A 23,663-nucleotide genomic window follows, 5' to 3' on the forward strand; every position below is an offset into this window, starting at 1 on the left:
ATGAGGCAGCATCATTTTCATCGAAGTGGTACGTCTTAATACAAGTTTGAAAACTTAAGCAAATTTATCATCCTAACGTAGAACAAAACACGACCTCAAATCATGAGCTTATCTGTTTCATCATTTTTAAGCGAATTAGTACGACAGTTTTCCTTAACCGTCGATTTTGGTATACATATAAAAACAAGGTAGAATGTTATCCAAATAATAATCATGACCCAAGTGAACATAACTATTTAGAAAAAATTTCAAGGTGACTAATTTGTACATTATAATTTCTCTTAATCATTGTTTGTATACAATTATGAATGATTAAGAGAAATTGGTTGAACAAAACTGACAAAAAAGGAAGTTTAATTTAAAAGAAACAAGTTGTATAATATTATAAGTTAGTAATAGCCAGTGGATCCTTAGGTTTTGGCCTGATATATGAGTGTTGATTTATGGTTTCCATAATTTGTTGATGAAATTTAATTTAATTAAGGTTAATGACGTACAGGAATCTTAATAAGCAGAAGGGTTTGAGGAGAGGGCCCAAACATTTTCAGAGGTTAAGTGTATGAGTTTGCTGCCACTGATCTGGTCCCCAATAAAGCTAGTTACTTTGCCACTGTCACAGCTATGTGATCAACTTTTTTATTTTATACTTTTTTGTTTTTAATGGGAAAACTTTAGTGGCACCTTAATCCTAATCCTCCTAAATCATTGAGACCACCTTACCAGCTCATGTGATACAGTCTGTCAAACATCTATGTTTCTGCTTTTTTCTGTGGAAAACTAGTTGTTCTTCTTCCTAAAGTTCAACTGGTTTTCCTTCTTTTCCAGGAGTTCTTGCCAACCAAATTATTCCTCTCACCACATACTTTCTTTATTTCTTTCTCTACCTCAACTTCTCCAAACACTTCCAAGGTGATCATGGCTACTCAGACTGCTGCATCTGATCATGCTTCTGCTACTGATCAGGTCTGTTCATTTTTATTTTCTCACTTTTCAAATACATCATCATGATCTTCAACTTCTTTCTGTAGCATCTGTCCTCAATTCTAAGTTCTTTTATGATTCTTTCTCAGAGTCTAGCTTTCATATCTTTACTCAGTTGCTAAACTGTCTGCAAATTTTGTGATTTGTTTGCTGATAAAAAAACATAGTGATGAGTCAAAAAGTTTGTTCTGCTTTGAGACTTCTTTGTTCAAACTCTTTTTTCATCTCCAATCGTAATTCATTATTAAGGATTTGCATAATAGCTTTCAAAGAAGATTTTTTGTGTTCTATAAAATTATTCATGTATTTTTATATATATAAAAAAATATTGAAGTGGCTGGTGAAGGTGCATACCATAAATTTTGTAAAAATGAAAACGGAAATGAATTTGATCAACATCTTTTCTAGAAAATACACCTGTAATCTACCAAAGCCGGATCTAGAAAATTAGTGAGGCCAAAAAATATATAATTAAAAAAATAATTATGTTTCTGCTTAATGTGTTTGCCTAAACTAAATTTATAGTTCTGGTAAAAGATTTTCTTATATATAAAAGTTTTAGAATTTTCATATTATTAAACCAATGGAAGTTTGAGAAAATGTCGTAAAGTTTTGAGAATAATATTTCTTTAGTAATATGTCTCACATGTAATAATAAAGTTAATGTTGCACATTGTAAATAATAAGAAAATTTTGATAATATATAAAGCCTAAAGTTCTGGTATTGTTTAAATAAATGTGGAGACTATTCAAGGTTATTTTGTACATAAAAAACTGTCAATCCAACATCTTTTATAGAAAAGAAAGAAAGGTGGTCAAGACAAAAACCAAATAAAATTGTGTGTTGCTAAAAAACTTTTGCAACGTGCCTCCCCACTTTTTCCATCATTGCCTGTAGTAGATTGTTATGCAAGATAAGTAGATACCTTTCCATAAGGAAATGGCAGATCAAGGTACCGCCATTGTTGCCATTGCATGTCAGAAAAAGTTGTGTCCTGTGTAGATGTGCATTTAGTGCAAATCAAGGTAGTGCCTATATCTTTGAGTTTGGTATCTGAGGAACTACTACTAAATCAAAGTATGTTGTTGATTGGAGTTGATGGAAAAAGCTGTGATTTCTGTGGCACGCCTTCTTACTTGTTCATACTTTGTTATTTGTACTTACATTCATGGTTTGTTAATCATCAATGCCTTTTCATCTTTATTATATAGCAATACGTGAAGAAGGAAAAAGACGAAGGCATTGCACAAATGATCGCTTCTTTAGCCAATGAAGATGAAGTCAAGCATGACAAGCCTGACGGAGACGACAAATCTGAGGACACCTCTTCAAATAAGACAGAAGATAAGGTGACGGCAGAGCTTGCTGCAGTTGAGGAAGAACAATCTGCTGAAGATACTCTGGACCATCACAAGGTTGAGGATGCACAAAGTTCAACACCAACTCCAACAGAAGAAGTTGATCACAAGGTTGAGCCTGCTATTGCAGTACAAAACACTGAATATTCACTGCCACCAGAAGCAACAATTGCAGCCGAAGATAAACTAAAGGAGGAGAAGGAAGTGGTTCCGGCCTCGCACACTATCAGTGATATTGAACCAGTTCATGATGCAGCCAATTCCCAGCCAGATGTGGCAGCATCCACAGAACTCAGTGTGGAAGAAACACCACCACAGAAACTAGAAAATGAAGCTGTGGAAACAGATAAGGAGAAACAATCGCAACCCAAGACAGAAGACATTCCAGAAGCATCAACTGAAACTATTGACAAAACAAGCAACACAGATGAGACTGATCCTCCGACAGAATCAGAAGGAGAGGTGGTGAAAGAGGCTCAAGTTTTGGAAACAGGGGCCGGAGTGGAAGACAAGCTTGAGCCTGTTGCTACACAAGTGGAAGAAAAAATAGAAGAGGCAGAAAAAGAATTGCAAGAGGCTGAGCAACCAAGCACAATTGCAGTACCTGAACAGGCGGCTGATGCCGTAGAGGAAAAAGCAACAGAACCCTCAGAAGATGTGGTGGAAGAGACCGCTAACTTTGAAACGGGACCCACGGAAACAGTGGATGCAGAACCTTTGGTTACTAAAGTGAATGAAAACCAGGAAGAACCAGAGAAGCAACCATTGGAACAAAGGGAAGAGGAGAAACCAGACACATCTGCAATTCCTGAGCAATCAGCAGAAAGAAGTGATGCCATAGAGGAAAAAACAAGAGAACTAGATTTTGAGGCAGAGGTGTTGAAAGAGACTAACAACTTTGAAACAGAGAAAGCAGAGCCAGTGGGTGTTAAAGTTGATGAAAGTCAAACTGAACCAGAAAAGCTAGAGGAAGAAGAGAAGTCTAAGACAGTTGTTCTCGAAGCAGAAGCTGAAAAGGTGGAGCAACAAGGCAGTACTGAGAAGGTGGAAGACACAGGCAACTCAGAGTCAGACACAATTTCTGAAAAGATAGAAAAACCAGAACCTCTGTTAATTGAAGTGGAGGAAAAGCCAAGTGAACAACTACAAGTAGATGATGAAGTTGTGGAAGATTGTAAGGACGTGGAAACTAAGAAAGAAATTGTGATCGAGACTGCCAAGACTGAAAGAACTTTAGCTGACCTGATCAAGGAAGAGAAAGCTGATAAAGAGGAGGAAACTAGCCTCACTGTAAATGCTGCACAGGTTTCAGCAAATGAGGAACCTCAATCAAATCTTGTGGAACCTTCTACTGAAGCTGTGCTTGAGACTTCCAAGAGTGAAGGAACTTCAGATGACACGGTCAAGGAAGAGAAAACTGACAAAGAGGAGGAAACTGGTCTCACTGGAAATGCAGCACAAGTCTCATCACATGAGGAACCTCTAGCAAATCTTGTGGAACCTTCTCCTGAAGTTGTGCTTCAGATCTCCAAGAGTGAAGGAACTTCAGATGACACGATCAAGGAAGAGAAGACTGACAAGGAGGAGGAAACTAGCCACACTGAAAATGCCACACAAGTTTCATCGAATGAAGAACCTCAAGCAAATATTGTGGAGCCTTCTCCTGTAGTGGCCGAAAAGGTTGTTGAAGAGGATGACAACAAAGAACCTCAAGTAGATATTGTGAAAACTGACAAAGAGGAGGAAATTAGCCACACTGAAAATGCAGCACAAGTTTCATCGAATGACGAACCTCAAGCAAATACTGTGGAACCTTCTCATGTAGTAGCAGAAAAGGTTGTTGAAGAGGATGACAATAAAGAACCTCAAGCAAATGTTGTGAAAACTGATAAAGAGGGGGAAACTAGCTTCACTGAAAGTACAGCACAAGTTTCATCAAATGAAGAAGCTCAAGCAAACACTGTGGAACCTTCTGTAGTAGCGGAAAAGATTGTTGAAGAGGACAACAATAAAGAATCAAGCATTACTGATGTGATTGAAGGGGTACCAAATGAAGTGGCTGGCATCATAAAAAGTCCAGAACCAGCCTCAGTTGATCAGGGAGCTGAACCTAGCTTAAAAGAAGAAAGGGAGTATTCTGTTCCAGCTGACGTGGAGGAAAAGGTTGCCATTGCCGCAAATGACGATGAAAAAAAGGAACCTGAAGCACCTAAAGCTGTCACTGGATCTTCAACAGAGGAAGAGGCTGAAAGCAGAAAGGTTGAGGAACAGAATGAGGCAAAGACAGCAACAACTGAAGTAGCAGAGAGTGTGAAGGTGGAGAATGTAAGAGGTGATGATGATAGCTCAGTAGTTGATGACAAGAAGGAAGGGAACGGTGAAACAAAGGTAGAAGAAATCTCTAGAGCTGTAAGTGAACCTGTTAGAGAAACCTTGGCATCCAAATTTGAAGAAAAAGAAGAGGAATATGTTGAACCTGGAGTCAATAAGTTAGAGAAAGAACAAACTGTGGAGCCTGAGAAAACTGAGGTTCAAGTCACCAAGGAAAGTGACGCAATAAAAACATCCAAGGACCTTCCAAAAGAAACTCCAGCCAAGCCAGCTCAAAAGCAATCAAATAACATTATATCAAAGGTTAAACAGTCCCTGGTGAAAGCAAAGAAAGCTATCACTGGCAAATCTCCTTCCTCCAAGAACCTTTCCTCGGAGGCCAAGGGCGACATTAAAGTCAAATAATGGAACTGAGTGAACGAGTTTGCAGCATTTACGGATTTGCTTTATTTTTCATTATCGTGGTGCATAGCATTATAGCATATAAGTTGGTTTTTATACATCGTAATTTTCAGTTGAATTTGTTTGAATGCCAAAAGGTGTGCAGAGTGTAGTGTATATAGAAGATGATCTAGGCCGTGATTTAGGCAATGCTGTAAAATTTGATTGTTTTTTTCTGTATTATTCTTTTGGATAATTTGCATTGTGTTTTTATTTGCTGTTGATAAACGAGAAAAGCAATTTTAACTTATTGTGTAAAGTTTACATGTTTGTACGTTTTTGTAAAAAGACCTCATAATGATCTAGCATTGATTGTTTATTACAAAACTGTTTCAAGGTGCTTTCGCAATCATAAGCAGTTTCTCCTTCACTACGATGATGATGTATTAAAAATATATGCTTCTCCACCATCAATGGTAACTGGTATGGTAGGTGACAAATGAATATGATCGGAGACCAACCAATCTACAAATATAAATTTTCAAATAAATCTTTACGAACTGCTGAAATACTTAGAAGCACTAGAACAGTAATCTACATCTTAGTGCTCCTACTGTATCCATTTTCATTAATTTTGCAGGGCTAGGAGGGTGAGAAAATAGATGCCAAAGGCAAAAAACTATTATTTCATTAAACCAAAGAATCGCTATGATAGATATGATCAAACACTTGAATACATATATGTAAAAATATATCGAATTTCTATGCCAATTGATTGAACAGGTTGCTAAATGGATGTACAAATGAGTTGCACCTCTTAAGATATTACAAAATCCGTGCAATTTCGTAAGTCCGGAAATTAGGATTCAGTCAGCAGTTATTGTGATCGGGTTAACCTCAATGACTCTAAAGTATCCTGTATGGGGTAATCTGCAGGGAGATTAAGACTCACGTTTTCTAAAATTTCAATCAGGCACGGTATTATTGTGGATCATAACCTGCAAGAACAACTCAACAGTTAGTCTGTATGTGCCTTTGTCCACATGTATGCGCATAGTGATAGATACTCAGAAGATTTACCAGATATAACGTTATCTGCTGGGACAAGGATTAAGAGCTCCATTGTCATTAGCCCCAGAGGTATGACCGCTGTTATGAACCATAGCAGATTGCTCAAATCCAACAACAGCTGTTTCACTCTAGCATAACAAAATTGGAGAACACAGACATGAAGAGATGAGTAAAAGAATGGAAGCAGAATATTTTCATTGAAATGAAAATTAATCATGGGGATAGCGATGCTTTAATACTTGTTCTAGAAGACCGCGTAATTACTTTTCATTTCAACCTTTACCTTTTTACATGTTTCTTTCAGTTTCTAAAATTGAAAATGTTCATTCAAACGGTAAAATCTATAATTGTCAAAGTTGACATCCGGTGCACCTTCTTTATAAAAGTAATATTAATCAAATAACTAGAACAATTCATTTGGTGATTTCAGGTGACCTAGAATGACTAGTAACACAATGCACAAGGGCAGAAATAGAGTGCAATAGGCTTTTCACTTTTTAATTCTGTCCAGGGAAGCAAGTGCATAAGAAGATTTGGCAGAAATTTCTGAAGGATTTAATAATATTTGCAATCATAACTGAATACAATGTCATGGTATTGCTAATACTTTCATGCATGCCTGTTACAATTAAATCAACGAAGTAAACTTTGTGCTGAACCTGTATCATGAGATGCATTTATATAAAAGCTCTAGAAATCTGTCCGTAAACATACCTGTGTAGGCATCTGACTTGTTGAGTCACGGCCACCAGTGCTTTGCTTAACTAGTGGGCCAACGTTTGGCATTTGATCCTTTAAGCCAGATGCAGAAGCTGTATCCACGGTTTCAACAAGTCCTGACAATCCACAAGCATGTAGTCCCAGAGCTGATGAGTTCATGACAGGTCCTCCAGAAAACGGCAGCATGGGAGCTCGAGGCATTGGCATGGGATGTACTTGTCCAGGAAGCCCGAGCCTTGGAAGATTTGATCCGGCCATCTCATGTAAAGCAGTAGGTCCAGACATTTGGGCGACAGGGATATGATTTCCTTGCATCTGGGGCACCTGAATCATAGGGAATCTTGAAGATCCACCATTCATGTCGGGCATTCCCACCCCATAACCCATACCATATCCCATATGCATGCCAACACCCATAGGTGAAAATGGAGCCATATGTGGTGCATGCATGTGCTGCATTCCTGCAGGTAACATCATTGGAGGCATATATAAACCAGCTCCCATTGACATAATCTGCAAAGGAAGATATGAATCAAACTCTCACCACAAGTATATCATTTATCATCAGAAAACTTTAACCAAAGGCATTACTTGAACTTGGAGCTGAAGTGTTTTAAGATACTCGATTGCCTCGTCTAGCATTGAGGCTTTATCCACCTATTATAATAGATACGAAGTCAGAAAAACCAAAGTAAATGAGGAATCGAGTATCAAGTATGTAAGAATATGTATACAAAGTATTTAGTAGTCTATATTGAACTTCTCCGACTTTTATAACCAATATACTTAATAAAAGATCAAAGTTCATATTCAAATTGAGGATTTAAATCCTGTAAACAAAAATGCTTAACTTCAGGTTGGTTTTATAGGATATTAGGTTGTAACTTCTGATGATTTGATAAATCTTCCTCATTCCATGATCTTACAAAGTTTTTCAGGTGTCTAAAAAACTGAAAAAACAGATAAAGCCAAGCCAACCTTATTGCAATTTGGAATGAGTTCTTGCAACGCACGCATCTTCTCGTTGATTCTGTCCCTTCGCCTCTGTAGGCACAAATTATAATCAGAAATACCATAAAGTGAGACTCGAGGGAAAATGTATTTTACAATTAATGCTACACAGATACACATAGGTCTTGCTAACCCTTTCAGATAGGTTATGCACTTCAGCTGCACGGGTTCTCTTGGAACCTGTACCTCCACGCCCTCCAGATGCCTTTTTAACACCCGCTGATTCTTCTTCAGCATCCTTCATGTAAAATGTCTTCTTGATTATTTGAGGGGAATTAATAAGTAAACAATTAAACACATAAAACACTGTAAATACAAGACTTTAACTCACTTCACTGTGGCACTCAGAATCATCGGTGTCTTTTCTTTTTCGCTTCAAATTTTTATTTGGCTCATCTGAACCTCTATCAGCTCCATTGCCAGAGCAAACAGAGGAAGAGGCTACTGCTGCCTCCATACTATTTTCAGCAGTTGTCTGCCCTTTAGCACCACTGTCACCAAGAACTTGATCAGCAATTTGGTCAATCTTAGTGGAACTCTCATTACAAGCAGTCTCTGACTGCTTAGAAAGAATGGCATTCTGTTCAACAGCTTTCGACAGTGAAGTATTCAAATCTGTCTTGGATTGATCCACATTCTGCTGACAGTGAATAGTCAGTTCCTTCGGACATTCACCACTTGAATCAATAACAATTGATTCAGGAGGATTGCTGCTAGTTGCAGCTGCATCTTTATTCTTAATTTCCATACTGTCTGATCTTGCTGAAGACAAACCAGACTTCAAGCCAATGTTCTGAAGATTAGCTCTTACCTTTGCCGCAGGCCTAGCAAAATGGGAGAAATTCATTATGGTGGAACTGGAACCATTGCCAGGCAGAGGTGGCTCTTGCTTCTTCCCCTTTGGGCTAGAAAAATCACTTGAGGAAGATAGAAAATTGGTAATTTCGCCATAGGTGGCATCCTGGTTTGCATTACTAGTATTGTTATTTTCAGTTATATCTGATGTTCTGGATCTTGAAGATACAAAAGATGTTTGACAATGATGCAATGATGGAGGGTATAACTGATTGGTGCTAGCTTTGGGCTCGACAGTTCCAACCTGCTCAGCTGAAGAATCCTTGAAAGCATTCCCTTGTTCTTCAGAAGTTTTATGAGAATCCCTCAAAGCCATCCTGCTATTACTTTTTTTATCCGATAGAGTAAAGCTAGTTGGGGCAGGGAGGAAATCAGAATCATAGTCATGTTGCAAGGAACTATCCATTGTTGGGTAATCAAACCAAGGTAACACATCTTCGTCTTGACAGAAATCAACTTCACGGGACGGCACCGACATTGAAATTTCATTCAATCCAGAGTCTAAATCTCTAAATTTTCCAATCCTGTTGGCACCATATCCTACATCTTTGTCTCTACCCTTGGGACTGTGAGATGGTAAGCAGTGAGATGGCAAACTCTTGCAAGATGGGCTCCTTCTAACTTTACTAGACTGACCCTGGCTAGAAATCTGACCATTCTCCCAAACTAGCTCAAAAAAATCATTCTCAGGTCTACACATCCAATTTCAAACCAAAAAACAGGGTTAAGAAAAAAAAAACAAAAGAATAAAATTAAAATTCAAACACATAAATAAAAACTTGCAACAGCCTATACTGATGAACTTACGAGGAACATTGATCAGATGCACGTGTGCTGTTATTCTCTGTACCAAGCTTTTCTCTGGCCAGACGGTATAACTCGTACAAAGGCATGATGATGATGATGAATCAATCGATCCGCGGAACCAAAGTACCAAAACTCAGAAAGGCCTTAAATCAAAATTAAGGCACTCAGACCCCTCAATGTTGCTTCCAACATACTCTAGTATATTAACTGGGAAACCTTTGGAATCCAAATGAGGTTGGAAGACATAGAAGAAACCTGACGTAAGCCAACCTAGTCTTACTATGCCATAATTATAAAAGAAAAAGAAACAAGCTTACACTAACATTACATCACAGCACCAATAATTTACAAAACTAAAACCATTTTATTTTAATATCTCAAGTCCTTGTCAGGGAGAAACAAGACTTTAACACATAATTAAATTAATAAAACAGCATCAGTCAAAAAAAATAACTTAAACAACTTCAATGTATGTATATAAGTATATATCATGAACAAACCTTGCAAAGTATAGTAAGGAACTTTAAAAGATTCGAACTATTTGGGTTCTCTTTTTTTTTCCCTAATCAGCAGCATTCAGATTGGCAAATACAACCACCCAGTTGAGTTCCATCGACAATAGTGACACCGATTGTCGGCTGAGATCATGGAAACCCATGTAACCCCAATAATTTCAGGATGAAAGCCAGTGAAATCTTCTCAAACGGGCACCAAAAGAGATACGAAATTTTTGGAAAGCATTAGTTCCTCGAGAATAGATACCAACGAGGTATTCCTAATCCAAATGCAACAACACTACTATTTGAGTGGGAGTAATAATTCCCAATCTGCACAACCACTGGGTAGTATCAAAAAGTAAGCTTTGAGGCCTAAGAGACTGTGTCTGAGCTCGAAGAAAGAGAAGACTCAAAATTTCAGAAGACCCAAATGGACGCAGAAAGCGGCGAAAGATTTGCAGAGAGGCAATGCAGACGAAAACTGTGTCTAGCGGTGACACAAATGAGACAGACAGAAACATAAAGAGAGTGCGAAATTCAGGGGTTTCTAAGTTCTAACCATGGTTTAGTCACAAAGAAGATGTCGTGGTTTAAGTTTCTGGGACCCTTCCAAAACCACACGGTCACCTTCCTCTTAAGCGAGTGGATCACACGCTCCTCTTGTTTCTTAAAAATACTTAAATGCAATCTCTGGAGTGTTCTGGTGTTACTTTAACCAAATTAATAAAAAAAGTCTAAAATTTTTCGTCTAATTTTTGTTCTAACGAAATAACTAAAAACATATATTACTGTGTTATTGATTAAAATCCATTAAAAATATAAATATTATTTTGGTATAATTTGATAAACAATTAGCAACACAAAAAATATTATTCAATGATGGGTAGGTTTGGCATGTTGTGACACCACATTAAGATAGGAGGAGTATTTGTCTGTGTGCGTGTCTGTATTCTGTGTACTTAGAAGGAAAGTATCATCTTCCATGTTTTGTGGTTTTGTATATATTATCTTAGCAAAATGTGGATGTGTATGAGTGCATCCATAATGCAACCAACAGAATCATATCCATATCATTATAACCTGTTTTGGCAATGACACTCTTTGAAGTAGATAATCATGAAAAATAACACTCAAATCAGATCCCTGTGCTTAATAAATTGAGGGTTAAAAGATTAACAAAGTCAATGACACTATCCAAATTGACAAAAAGTGCAATCTTTCTTGCCTTCGTTGTTGGAAAGACTCTGATTAATTGAGTGGTGGGTTCCGATTGCTGGCCACTGCAATGATGCCAGAAGAGGAGTGGTTCAATGTTTCTTTCAGTTTTTTTTTTAAATTTGTTGTAAGGAAGGGGTTTAGAAGAATGATTTGAAATTATAAGAGTTAAAGTGGTTTAATTAATGGCAGTTTTGTTAAAGAATTGAAAGGCTGATGTAGAATCTCATAAATTGGTAACCCTTGAGTTGGTTTCATTAGATGTGGTCCCTTTATTTCCATAGATTGCATTAGTAATATAAACACTAATTAGATTGCGTGTAGGGACCACCTAAAGAGGTTATAAAAAGGATTTGAGATTTGTTTGTAGAAAATTAGAACAAAGAAAGAGGAAAGAGACGCCAAAAGTGGGAGTTAAGCGAAAACAGGATTAGTTATGGGTCAACGAGATAATCCACAAGGATTGGATGTTTCGTTGTCTTTTCAAATAAAATAAAATAAAAATTAAGTTCATTGTTGGTAAAAGAGGAGAGAAAAGAAAAAGTTTAAATATGGTTAGGGATAGATATATTTTTTTAGTTCAATTCAATTATTTCTTTTATATGTGAAATGCCTCTTGTATAAACTATATTAATTTATTTAAAAAGTTAAAGTTTGAGAGTAAATATATTAAATTTCATACGAAAAAAATTATAATTTTTTATGAAAATTGAATAATTAAAGTTTAAAAAAACGTGAGCATTATGGAAGAAGGCTTATATGGTTTGAAATAGTTTTTATTATATGAGGAGACATGGTGAATGAGCAACGTCCACTTGGAGCCTTCTTGACCTGGTTCGGGATTTGGCTCCATCCATGTGGACCTTCTATCTTTTTTCTGGTGCATTGCATTTGCATTTCCAGATTGAATATTATTATTATGGTATTTAATTATCTGAAGGAGAAAACAGTGAGGGAGCGACAACCATGAGCAGTGCATGTGGGTTTCACGTGCGATGGTGAAATTCACGAGACAGACACGTTCTTTTCTTCTTTTCTCACTTTTGCTGTTTTTGGAAGTCACATAGAATCATGTGTGACTACTTCCTTCGAAAAGAGGACACGATTTCGGTCCTCTCTGAACTGCAATAGCCACCTTAATTCGAGTAATGCGTGAGATGTTTTGTCATTATTGTTTTGCAGCTCTGCTCTGCAATTTGCAGCCGTCTATCTATCTATATAAGGTAAGACGCCACAGGTCATTCTGTCGTTACAACTTGGATTTCTTTCTTTCCAACCACGTAATCAATTTCTATTTTTTTTTTCTTTTTTTATCTATTCCTCCCTTCATTTTCAAAAATAAGTTCACAAAATAAAATATAAAAATAGAATTTACTGATTTTTAATTTTTGTATACAACAAAATAAAGAAAAATTAACCCTTTTTTTTCTTTACTCTTCCCTTCTTATCTTTTTCTCTCTTCCAAATAAACCATGAATATTGCTGATGCAACGTTTTGGAGCTATTATGCAGCATATAGATATTGGGAAGAGAATTGTAATGAGATTATAATGGTGTGTTTGGTCATTTTCACGAGGAAAGAACAAAAAATGTTAAAGCTATTATAGGTTGTTATGCTTGTTATGAAATATAGAATAATGCATGTGGGTGTGATTTTTCATGTAAACATTCCTAGTTTTACCCTTTTAAACTTATGTCTTTAAGTAAAGAGGTTTCCAAAAATACGCCTTTACCAGTCACAAAATTCAAGAAAAAAAATGGTCATTGATATGATATTAGTTTCTTTATAGATTAGAAACTTATTTTGACTAAAAAATAAAGTAGTTACGATTAATTATTACTGATATACACAATATTTTAAGAATTGAAGTTCTTACACATACATGACATTCCTCTTTTGACTCCGACAAAATATATCTGTAAGTTTTAAATCTTTGATATTTTCTATTACCTTTCTTTTTCACTTTGTTTGTATATTTAATTATGGTTAGTTCAACATTAAAAATAAAAATTAATTAATTAATTAATATGATTAAGATGACAAAAATATTTTCAATTAAAATACTTTTTTTACATAGTTAATTATGTATAATATTTATTATTTAATATATAATTAAAATAAATATATTCATTCAAAACTCTAATATTGTAAATAAATAAGTGACACAAAAAATAATGAATTTTAGAAACTTTTTTTGTTTGTTTTTGGATTAATTCAAATTATATGGTACTTTTTTATTTTGAATTGTCTTTGAAGTTTAACATCATTTTAGAATAAAATTTATTTAAACAAAATAGTTGTAACTTTTTTAGATTTAAAAAAATTATAATTAAGTGAACTAACCCGTTTAACTCATCAACCTATTATAGGTCGGACCGGATATAGTATATTCTCACCTATATAAATATTTAAATATTATTTAGAAAGGTTATGATTACTTATTTTAGTGTAAAAGGTTAACAAATATATAAATACACATAAATATATAAAAAATTCACTCAATCTTTAACTACTTATATTATTATTATTATTACTACTATTATTATTATCTTAAACTCTTACTAATTTGAAATTATAATTTCTAAATAAACTTTCTTTCTATTTTTGACAACTAATTAGAGTTTATTTTCAAAAAATTTCACTTTGAAAATGAGACTTTATCTCTTCTACACCTTATCTAGAACTATTTTCCTTCTCTAATTAAGAAAAAAATGTTTAAGTAAAATATTAATATTTTAAATAAAAATAATATTAAAAGTAAATTGTTTAATAAAACATTAAAATAACAAATATATGATTACCTTATTTATACTAAACAATAAATATATCACTTAATAATATTAAGTTCCTAAAAATAATTATTTTTATTTGAAATAATTTTTGCTATCTTGCTAAATAATATTTTTTCATATTTTATATTAAAATAGTTATACGTAAAAAAAGGGCAATTAAAACATTTAAGATATTTAAAATTTAATAAATATATTTCAGGAATAAAAAACTATGTAGGACCATATGGACTCAAAACATATTTAAATTTTATTGTGAATATTTATTAACTTTCACTTATCTAAAACCTTATATGTTTCCAACAGTCAATATTTTTTGAAATACACCTAATGCAACCTAATTTAATTTCTATTTTTTGTATGGTAGCTTTTGCAAATATGTAATGAATATTCTTACCTCTCGGCTAAGTTTTTCACCCTTACAAGTTTTGAATTCAATATTCTCAATGAGATTATTCAACCCTTATTTTTATCTTGACGTGTTCATTCAACTTTAAACATTATTCCACAACTATAATACCTTTACAAAACTCCCAACGTAACGTCAGAACTATAGTTCAAAGACTTAATTAGAAACTATCAAATAACTCAAAGACCTGTAAAATAAATTAAACAATAATAATAATATATATACTCATCAACTTTCACATATGTAAATTGATTTCATGTTTGTTCTTTACTTAAAAGTTTTTTCTATTATATTGAAATTATTAAAAATTGAATTTAAAAATATAATTCAATTTCATAAAACCAGTATGTAAGATAAAGTTTCTACTTACTTTAAATTGATTTTATAATTCATTGATATAAGATTTTCAATATCATTTTTACATTAAGGTATATACATCTTATGTATGAAATTATATATTAATAGGTGATCCCATAACAAGTAAAATCATATATCCAACAAATAATAAATTTCATTAGAAAAAATCATAAGTCATAAAAACTTTAATATTATGTTAAAAAATAGATTTAAGCCTAATTCAATTTAACAAAATTGATTTATAATATAATATTTCCAATTAGATATATATTAAAAATTAATATATCACGTGAGACTTCTAATAATAAAACTTAATCCAACTCTTTATGTGTCGTTTAATGTTGTAATACTTTGATTGATTAACATCTCATTACTTACAAATATGCATTATCAACACTTACAAATATGCATTATCAACACTTCCAAATATAGCAAAAGCATTCAGACAGTTTTGTTTTTTCTAACTAGTTAACTCCACTTGAAGGTGTAATAACAAGTGGTACTATTATTTTATGATAGTATAATTTGATGATTAAATAAATAATTTTCTTTTTGTAAAGACTAAAATTTTAAATTACTAAATATTGTTTTATGCATGGTTGGGGTATAGCATATGCTTGTTGGGAAACAAAGAAATTCCCTCCACTGTGTGATAGCAGTGGCAGGGTGTGAAGAAAAAGAGAGGATAATGTTAAAAAATGGTTAGCTGTTACATTATTAAAGAACAGGACGTACCCGGGGACGGATCTATTTGATGCAATTTGAAACATATAAATTTTAATAATAGAAAAATAAATAAATCTGTGTGTTTTGGTATCAAGTTTGCTAAATTATATAGGTAGATCATTTACAGTACATTTAAAATATTATCCATTTTAAAAATTAAAATTCTGTCATGATTCTATTTTTAAAAAGTATTTCAAAAAATAAAAAATAAAAGGAATATTTCAACTGTGCTTAATTTTCGACTTCAAAATTATATACAACTATTGAATATGTAGAATTAATTTGGAGTTTTAATTGCAAAATATAGCATAACAAAAAAATAAGTATGTGAGTGTATTTGGTAGATTTCACGTAACATTTATTTATTTTTGAGTCATATTATAGCACTTATAACTAGAACCAATTTTTATATGCTCCTTTATGTTGTGTTCACTTGGAGGTATTTTATTGTTTACGCATAAAAGCAAGCGATGAAAAGAAGAGAAACTCGTGTTCGCTTGAAGAGAATCGCGCAGAAGGAATGCGATTGAATTGCGGGATGCGTTGGTTTTTCGTCACCCGCTTAGCAGAGGCAATTTGGAGGAATCGTAATATAAAAGTCGAATGTGCCCCTCTCCAATTTCATAATTTCGCATCCAGTTTCGCTTTGCATGATTAATATAATATATTAACTCATAACCATGCATTCGAAGCTCGAAATTGGATATTGTGCACTCATAAAAAGATAAGGTGGATGGGTGGATGGGTGGAGGAGATGAAGAAGAAAGTGGTTGATGAAGAAGAGGATTGTGCAAAGCTGGAGAAGGCGAAAAACTCTGAAAGCGTATTCGGTTCAAAGACAGCGTATCCGATTACAGGCGTATGAAGAAAACCATGCGAAATCGTATTCGGTTAGTCTCCTACGTATTCGGTTCCCCCAAAAGTGTATTCGGATAACAAAAGTTGTATTCGGTTACGAACTGTGTTGGAGACGTTGCAGCGTGGGTTAACTTTTGTTGTGTGTTGTAAAGACAGGTGGCATTGTTGCCCCCATGATTATCCAATTTGTGATACAAAAAAGAGCCAATGTTTAAGGTTAGTATGAACTCCTTACCTATGCTCGTCACAATCCCTTGTTTTATTCTCTTTCTATCATATTCGGTTACACTTTCTACATATTCGGTTACATCTTCCACTAATAAATTACATTATATTCAAATAATAATAATAATAAATAATTTATTTTTTATATTAAAAAATAATTTTTATTATTTTTTTCTCTTTATAGTAATTTTTACAATTATATATAATATTAACAATTATCATTTTATATTACTTTTACTACTAATAATTAACGTTAATTTTTTACTCTTTATAAACATTTTTTATTTTATTTCATGTAATATTATAAGCTGTATTCAAAATTAATAAATCTCACTTTCATAACGAATCAATTCATACTACTTGGAACTAAATTATATTATAAGCAAATACTACATTAAAAATAAATTCATTTTACTAAATTATAATTTTTTTACTTTTTAAAAATTAATTTTAATAATTTTTTAATTTTTTACTCTTTATAAATTAACAATTATCATTTTATATTATTTTAATAACTAGGGGCATTTTGGTAATCTTTAATTTCTATCAATTAAACAAATATTTTAAAATTGTCACATCAATCAAATCCTAGACTAATTCTCACAAACTTTACCTCTAAATCCACTCTCATTTACCTCCAAATCCACTCAAGTAAACACAAAAAAAATTACTCTCAAATCCATTCAATCACTCTCCTCCAAATCATCTCTCCAGTCAACCCAAATGAACACACCCTTAAAGATTGCACATGACCCCTGTACCTATAACTAAGATGCACCTATTTTTTTTTTCTGAGAATGTTAAATTGCTGCATGCGCAGAAATATAGATAGAAGAGCGACGTATATTCAATAATGTTTTTTTAATATAGTTTAAGTCTATCTTAAATTTATTAACATACCAAATGTTTACTAATGTTATTTACATACTAAATTCAACAGTTTTATCAAATAAATTTTAAATTTAACTAAATTTCACACAAAAATGACAAATAATACATTGAAATTTAAACTTACTTCTATATTATAATCTCTGGCTATATATTTAACTTATCAAAGATCTTTAACATATTCTCATACACCAAATACTGAATATCTCCAATACGAAAATAAATATATATAATTATTTCATAACATATAATATATAGGTTCAACTAACAGTGTTAAAATGATCAACTTAATCAATTAACTCGTCAGATAGTGAATTTAAAATAGACCAACTCAAATTCGTCTTAATTTATGATTAACTAAAAAAAATTACAATATGATTCGATACATCATAAGTTAGAGATTTCATAGATTGACTTGCTTAAATATATTTTATTATTCAGGAAGAACTCACGTACATTCAACGAGACCTACATCATTATACATATGAAATCGACCATTTCTACCATTCACTTTGGATGTGTATAAATATTTTTAGCATATAAATCCTTAGAAAACTAAACAATATAAAATTTATTTTTTTAGCTACACAATATATATTTATATATTCTAATTTAATTATATTTTTATTGAAGTGTAATTTGGAACTAATAAAAGTGAATTTGTAAGGTTAAATTAAAAATAAACTCGCTTTTTGATTAGTTTAACTTTATCAGTCTTGTTATCATGCAACTGTGATACAAAGAATATATGTTATGGAACAATAGTTTCTTTACGCATTAATAAAACAGAATTACAATTGTATAACCTTATTAGACAGAGATTTAGTTCGTGTTTAGGATAAATAGCATTAAAGACGGTTGGTCGGCTGTGTAACTAGAGCAGTAATTTTACGACCAAATGTCAAAGATTAGCATACTTTGGAGAAATTTTATTTATTGTGCATGATAATGACATCATTGATATCTGATTGAAGTAAGAAGCAGCAGAGCATGCAGAATCGGATTAAAGAATAACAGTACCTTAAAAAATATGCAGAAAATGTGTCCTTTTCCAATTATGGCAAACCGGTATTCTTATTTTAGTATGCTGCCCATCATGCCCTCAGCTTTCTTATTAAAACCTATCTAAGTTCCTCTGCCAAGACAACTGGAAACCATCAACCGAACAAGGTACCATGTGTACCATCTCACAGGCTGAAACAAATTATGTACGATTATTTTTTTAAAAAATTATTAAAAAATCCATTTCAAATTTAATTTTATTTTATAAAATCAGTTTATAAAATAAAGTAGTGATCTCTTTAATAAATACAAATCATATTACTAATTTTAAACTAATGTTAAAAATTAAATTTTAAATTTAATTTAATTTTATAAAACTAATTTATAAGATTTTTTTTCATTTATTTATATATATTGTAAATTAATCTCTTTCTAAATTTTCAATATATTTTCTTACATCGAATATATATATATATATATATATATATATATATATATATATATATATATATATATATATATATATATATATATATATATATATATATATATATAATAGATAGTAAGTGAAACAATAGAGACACCAACCATAGCTTTTGTTAAAATATGTTTTAATCCATAACTCTGATATAAAAAAAAATTAACTTAATCCAATAAAATTGAATTTGTAGTCATTTTCTTTTATATATATATAATTATAATTGGGTTAATTTAGTTATTGAAGTATCAGTATATCAACGTGTTAATGTTGCCTATTAAATATTGTGATTATACACTTTTAGTTTCTGTTGCATAATAAATTAAGGTGGCATGATGGTAGTCGAGGAGATGGATGACCTATAATTTTGAAATTTTGATTGGTTGCATGTGTTTTGAACAAGCGAAAATCGTTCTTGAATGGAGAAGAATGAGTGAATATGAGCTAGTTTTATGCAGAGTGTGTAATGTGTTGCCTAGACATGAGGCATTATGATGATATATATATTGAAAAAAATTGAAAGAAAATCTTATATGATTTTGGCTGTTAGCTATTAGATTTTTATGTTGTATATATAAATGACAGCATGCGGTTTATAACACACTCGAGTTCAGTGCATTTCCACTTGATCACATGAACAGTATATATATTTTATTCCTCCACTTTCCTATTTTTTATGTTCATCTAAATCTTCATTTGATGACTACTTAATTGATGTAGATGATCACGTGAAACTCATTAGTCTTATGTTTTTAACACACTTTTTTTTGTGAGAGTAATAAATTATTTATAATTTTATTTTAACTGCATATAATTTTAAATTTTTGTGGATGTTGTGATAAGTAAATTAGATAACAAGATAAGATAATATCTGCAAGATTTACGAAAAATATTGATTCAGTTAAAAAGTATAAAAATATAACTTAAAAATTGACGTGTCTAATTTTTTCTTCAAAATTAACTTTCAAAAGGTGTTATGTACAATATTAATTTCTTTTAATATTTCTGCAAAATCATTTTCTGAGTGTTAAATATTTTTTTACTTCTGAAGTTTTTTTTCTAATACTTATAGAAAATGCTTTAAGGAGAAAGAGTATTTTAGAAAATAAAATAAAAGGAAGGTACATTAGTAAATCTGGAAGGTGTAAATAATAATCACCAAGTATTTTCGAGTATCTTTCTCTTTCCATGGGCTCAGCCCAATGGTTGAATTCAAACCTAATGCTGACAAACACGTAATTAGAAAGAATACACTTTTTATAATAAACTTTTTAGTCCGTGCCTCCTACAATCTCGAATGTGTGTTCATTTTATTTATAACAATATATGCGATTTTTCATTTTAGTATACGTATTTTACATTTTTATATTTAATTATATTTTAAAATTATAAATTATTTATATATTAAAGGCATTAAAACATCACAAATTCTTCATTATTATTTTTATGTAACTATCATTACTATTTTGTATTTTTTTTTAAATATAATGACTCGAAGTAAATTAACTAAAGTAAATTACTCATTTTCACTTATTATATTAATTAAACATTAGCTTTATAAATAAATTTCATATAATTTGTGGGAAAATAAAGTATATATTATGAAATTTATCTAGGATTAACCTCGATATAAAGTTATGAAACCAATCTAATAAAATAATTGGCAAGACAAATAAAGTTGCACAATCTTATAAAAGAATATGATCAATTTTTTGAATCATCATTCAGTCGTACCTAGCGTGATTGAGAGTCTCTGTGAAACCTAACACAAATCAACTTGATAATCAAGGTTAAAAGGTGGTTGTATCCTAATTAGGCTAGTTATAAGTAAAAAGACCGTTACAATTTATATAAATATAGGGTACAAGTGAAGTAGCTAAGATCATTGATTGCTACATTTAATACTATAGTGACTAAACCCTTTTTGACTTAAACATAAAAATACTTTTTGCAAGTACCATCATATCGGTTATAGACTGAGCTAAGACTACATCAAGCGAATTTAATAAGTAAAGGGAAAGAGAAGGAAGTTGGAAACTTAATCACTTGGGAGTTATTAGTATTAATATGATCTAGTAGAAACATTTTAGAGCCCATTGTGAGACTGAACCAACACTTATAAAGGTTGAAGGCTAATCGTCACGTTATGTAAGTTGTCCGATCTGAATGATTGAGAACACATGACACTTCACATCCTACGTCATAACTGACAGCAAGTGACATAAGGCGTCAGAACTATCGAAACCAATGGTAACTTTTCAAATACATCCGACCAGAAACCAAATGCCAAGTAATAATTTCAAATTATTTTCAAAGCTTTCATCTCATTACACCCAATTCTCGATTGTTGTGGCTTAGGAGGTTTGTGTATAGTATGAACCCAATTGTTTATATGTTAACTGTTGAATTAACTCCAATATAGGATTACAAAATCAATCCAATAGAACAATTGGTGAGATAAACAAAGTTGCATTGTCTCTTAAGTGAATCTGACTGATAATTTGAGTCACTGATTAATTGTACACCTGATGTAATCGAAAGCATATGCAGATATTAGCAAAAGGACTAATAAATGATTGGATTGTAATTAAAGTGATGGTAAGTAAAAGTCAATTACAATATGTATAAATAAGAGGTTTTAATGAGATAGTTAAGATCATTGATTGATACATTTAATATAAGAGTGATTAAACCCTTTTTTATTTAAATATCGGAGTACTTTTTATTGATACTATACATACAAAGGCTTATGAACTAAAAGAATACATCAAATCAAATGAAACATGGGAATTTAACCGGTAAAGGGATTGAGAAAAAAAGTTAGAAAACCTGAACTTGTTAGAAAAATGGAACTCAAACCCAGAATTTGATTGATTAGTTATCTACGTTTACGGAGAAAAACGTTTGGAATTTAGACAAATTTATAGTTGAAGAAAAATAGTTATTAAATAAAGGGTGCAATTGTATGTACTATCTATATATCTGTTCAGGGGTATTTTTGAAAAATATTTTCTATTAGAACTTTTCAAAAATAAAAATAAGAAAAATATAAATAAAAAATTCCATATAGTAAAATTATTTATTAAAAATTAAAAAATCATTGTAACTTTTAAAAAACTTCTAAAAAAATAAGAGAAATTTATACTTTTATTTGCCAAGAACTCTATCAGTTTCTGAGAGTCCCGTTTGGGCCGAAAAAAGGATTACTTCTTAACGGATCAAGATTCAACTCAACTTAAGGCCCAGTTTTTATTTTTAACACATTTAAGGTTTTTTTTTTAAGAATTTCGTGGTTATTATTTGAATTTGGAAAACAACAATGGCGAAACTTCTAGGTAATTGATTTTGCTATGAAACATTAATCTAATTATGAGAAAAAAAAATTAAACTTTAAATGCATACTTTCATTAAAATTGATTTGTCTGAAATAATGAATCTCAGGACGAGAAACTAATATATTTAGATTCTGGAATTGGGTCTGAGACCCGCTTAGAGAATTTTTTTTTTATAAAGTTTGTTCCGATCTTATCCTATAAGACCCATTACCCACTACTCTTAATAATAGGAAATAATTGTTTCTAAATATATAAATATAACTTTTCATGTATAGGAAGATACAATAGATGTTTCTAGATTAAGTATTTTTTTCGGGGTTTACTATAATGTTTTGCTGTTGTCATGGAAACAAAAATGAGGTTCTAAATTCGACAATAGTTTTGTTTTAATACACACAATAGTAATTTCAATACAGTTTTTTTTTTTTAATTTTATGATGTTTTTTAGGAACAAAATTTAATATAAATTTCAAATTTTAAAGTATACAATCTCAAATATAATGATTGATATTTTATTTTAAAAAAACTTAAAATCTGAACATTATGATCTATCCGTATATTTAGATTTTGGATTTGGCTCAAGGTTCACTTTGAACACAATATAATGAGAGTTGAACAAGAACAAGCACAAGTTGAATTGAGTTTATGATAAACATAACTTACAACTTATTGATTTTTTTTTTCACTGACAAGATTTATAAGAGAAATAAGAAACAAAAGAAAAAACACTCTTCCACATATTAAGATGGACTTATATACAAATTAAAAATATTTTATTCTTAAACTATACAAAAGGATTACATATTACCATAGATTTCAAGTGGATGACTTTCTTGGTAAATATTTTGAAAAAAAGAAAAACCAAATTAAAATTAAAGTTATTTTTATCGTAAATTAAAATAAATTTATGTAAAAAGTAAAAACTTTCTTATACAATTTATTTAAATTTTTATTTTTAACTTGTACATAAACCATTTTTTTTACAAAACAGTTTATTTTCTTTTCTTTTTCTTCTAAAAATTCTTATAAAGAAAACATATAAATATGCTCTTAAAATAAACGTGAGAAACCATTTTTTCTTAATTTTTTTATCTTGTCCCACTTTAATTTTACGCCCCACTGATATTTTCTTCCTTAATTGAAAAACTAAATAGACATATGGTGGAATTAATTAATTATATAGGATAGATTTCACGTCTGAAACATGAAATTTTTTATAATTTTAAACATAATATTTATTTTCTATTTTCTTTTCATTTTTAAGAAACCTTTTAAAAGGATAATAATGTTCATAAACAGGAATATTTTATAATATATTTCATCACTTGATGTAATTTTGAGGGATTAATATCATTTTGGATTTTTTT

At 31.3% G+C, this 23,663-nt stretch overlaps 2 protein-coding genes across 4 annotated transcripts; one reads left to right on the plus strand and one right to left on the minus strand.

Annotated features, from left to right (window-relative positions):
• The first annotated feature begins 587 nt into the window (after positions 1 to 587).
• Positions 588 to 5,362, plus strand: LOC124826570 (uncharacterized). Its single transcript, XM_047299413.2, has 2 exons — positions 588 to 963; positions 2,194 to 5,362. Exons 1-2 carry the CDS (start codon positions 916 to 918, stop codon positions 5,074 to 5,076), a joined length of 2,931 nt encoding a protein of 976 aa, XP_047155369.2. The 5' UTR covers positions 588 to 915; the 3' UTR covers positions 5,077 to 5,362.
• Positions 5,363 to 5,713: 351 nt separating this feature from the next.
• LOC124826571 (transcription factor PIF3-like) lies at positions 5,714 to 10,658 on the minus strand. Of its 3 annotated transcripts, none has more exons than XM_088097383.1 (9): positions 10,017 to 10,658; positions 9,517 to 9,732; positions 8,186 to 9,401; positions 7,988 to 8,107; positions 7,822 to 7,887; positions 7,435 to 7,500; positions 6,838 to 7,356; positions 6,133 to 6,251; positions 5,714 to 6,050 (listed from the first exon to the last, which is right to left on the minus strand). In XM_088097383.1, exons 2-8 carry the CDS (start codon positions 9,600 to 9,602, stop codon positions 6,144 to 6,146), a joined length of 2,181 nt encoding a protein of 726 aa, XP_087953509.1. In that variant the 5' UTR covers positions 9,603 to 9,732; positions 10,017 to 10,658; the 3' UTR covers positions 5,714 to 6,050; positions 6,133 to 6,143. The 3 variants fall into 3 exon arrangements, with proteins under 3 accessions (XP_087953509.1, XP_087953508.1, XP_087953510.1); XM_088097382.1 differs by having other exon boundaries at positions 9,517 to 9,771; XM_088097384.1 differs by having other exon boundaries at positions 7,988 to 8,092; positions 9,517 to 10,654.
• Between the last annotated feature and the right edge of the window lie 13,005 nt (positions 10,659 to 23,663).

The sequence above is a fragment of the Vigna umbellata genome, chromosome 8, assembly GCF_029865625.1.
Source record: "Vigna umbellata cultivar VRB3 chromosome 8, Vumbellata_1.0, whole genome shotgun sequence".
Taxonomy (NCBI): domain Eukaryota; kingdom Viridiplantae; phylum Streptophyta; class Magnoliopsida; order Fabales; family Fabaceae; genus Vigna; species Vigna umbellata.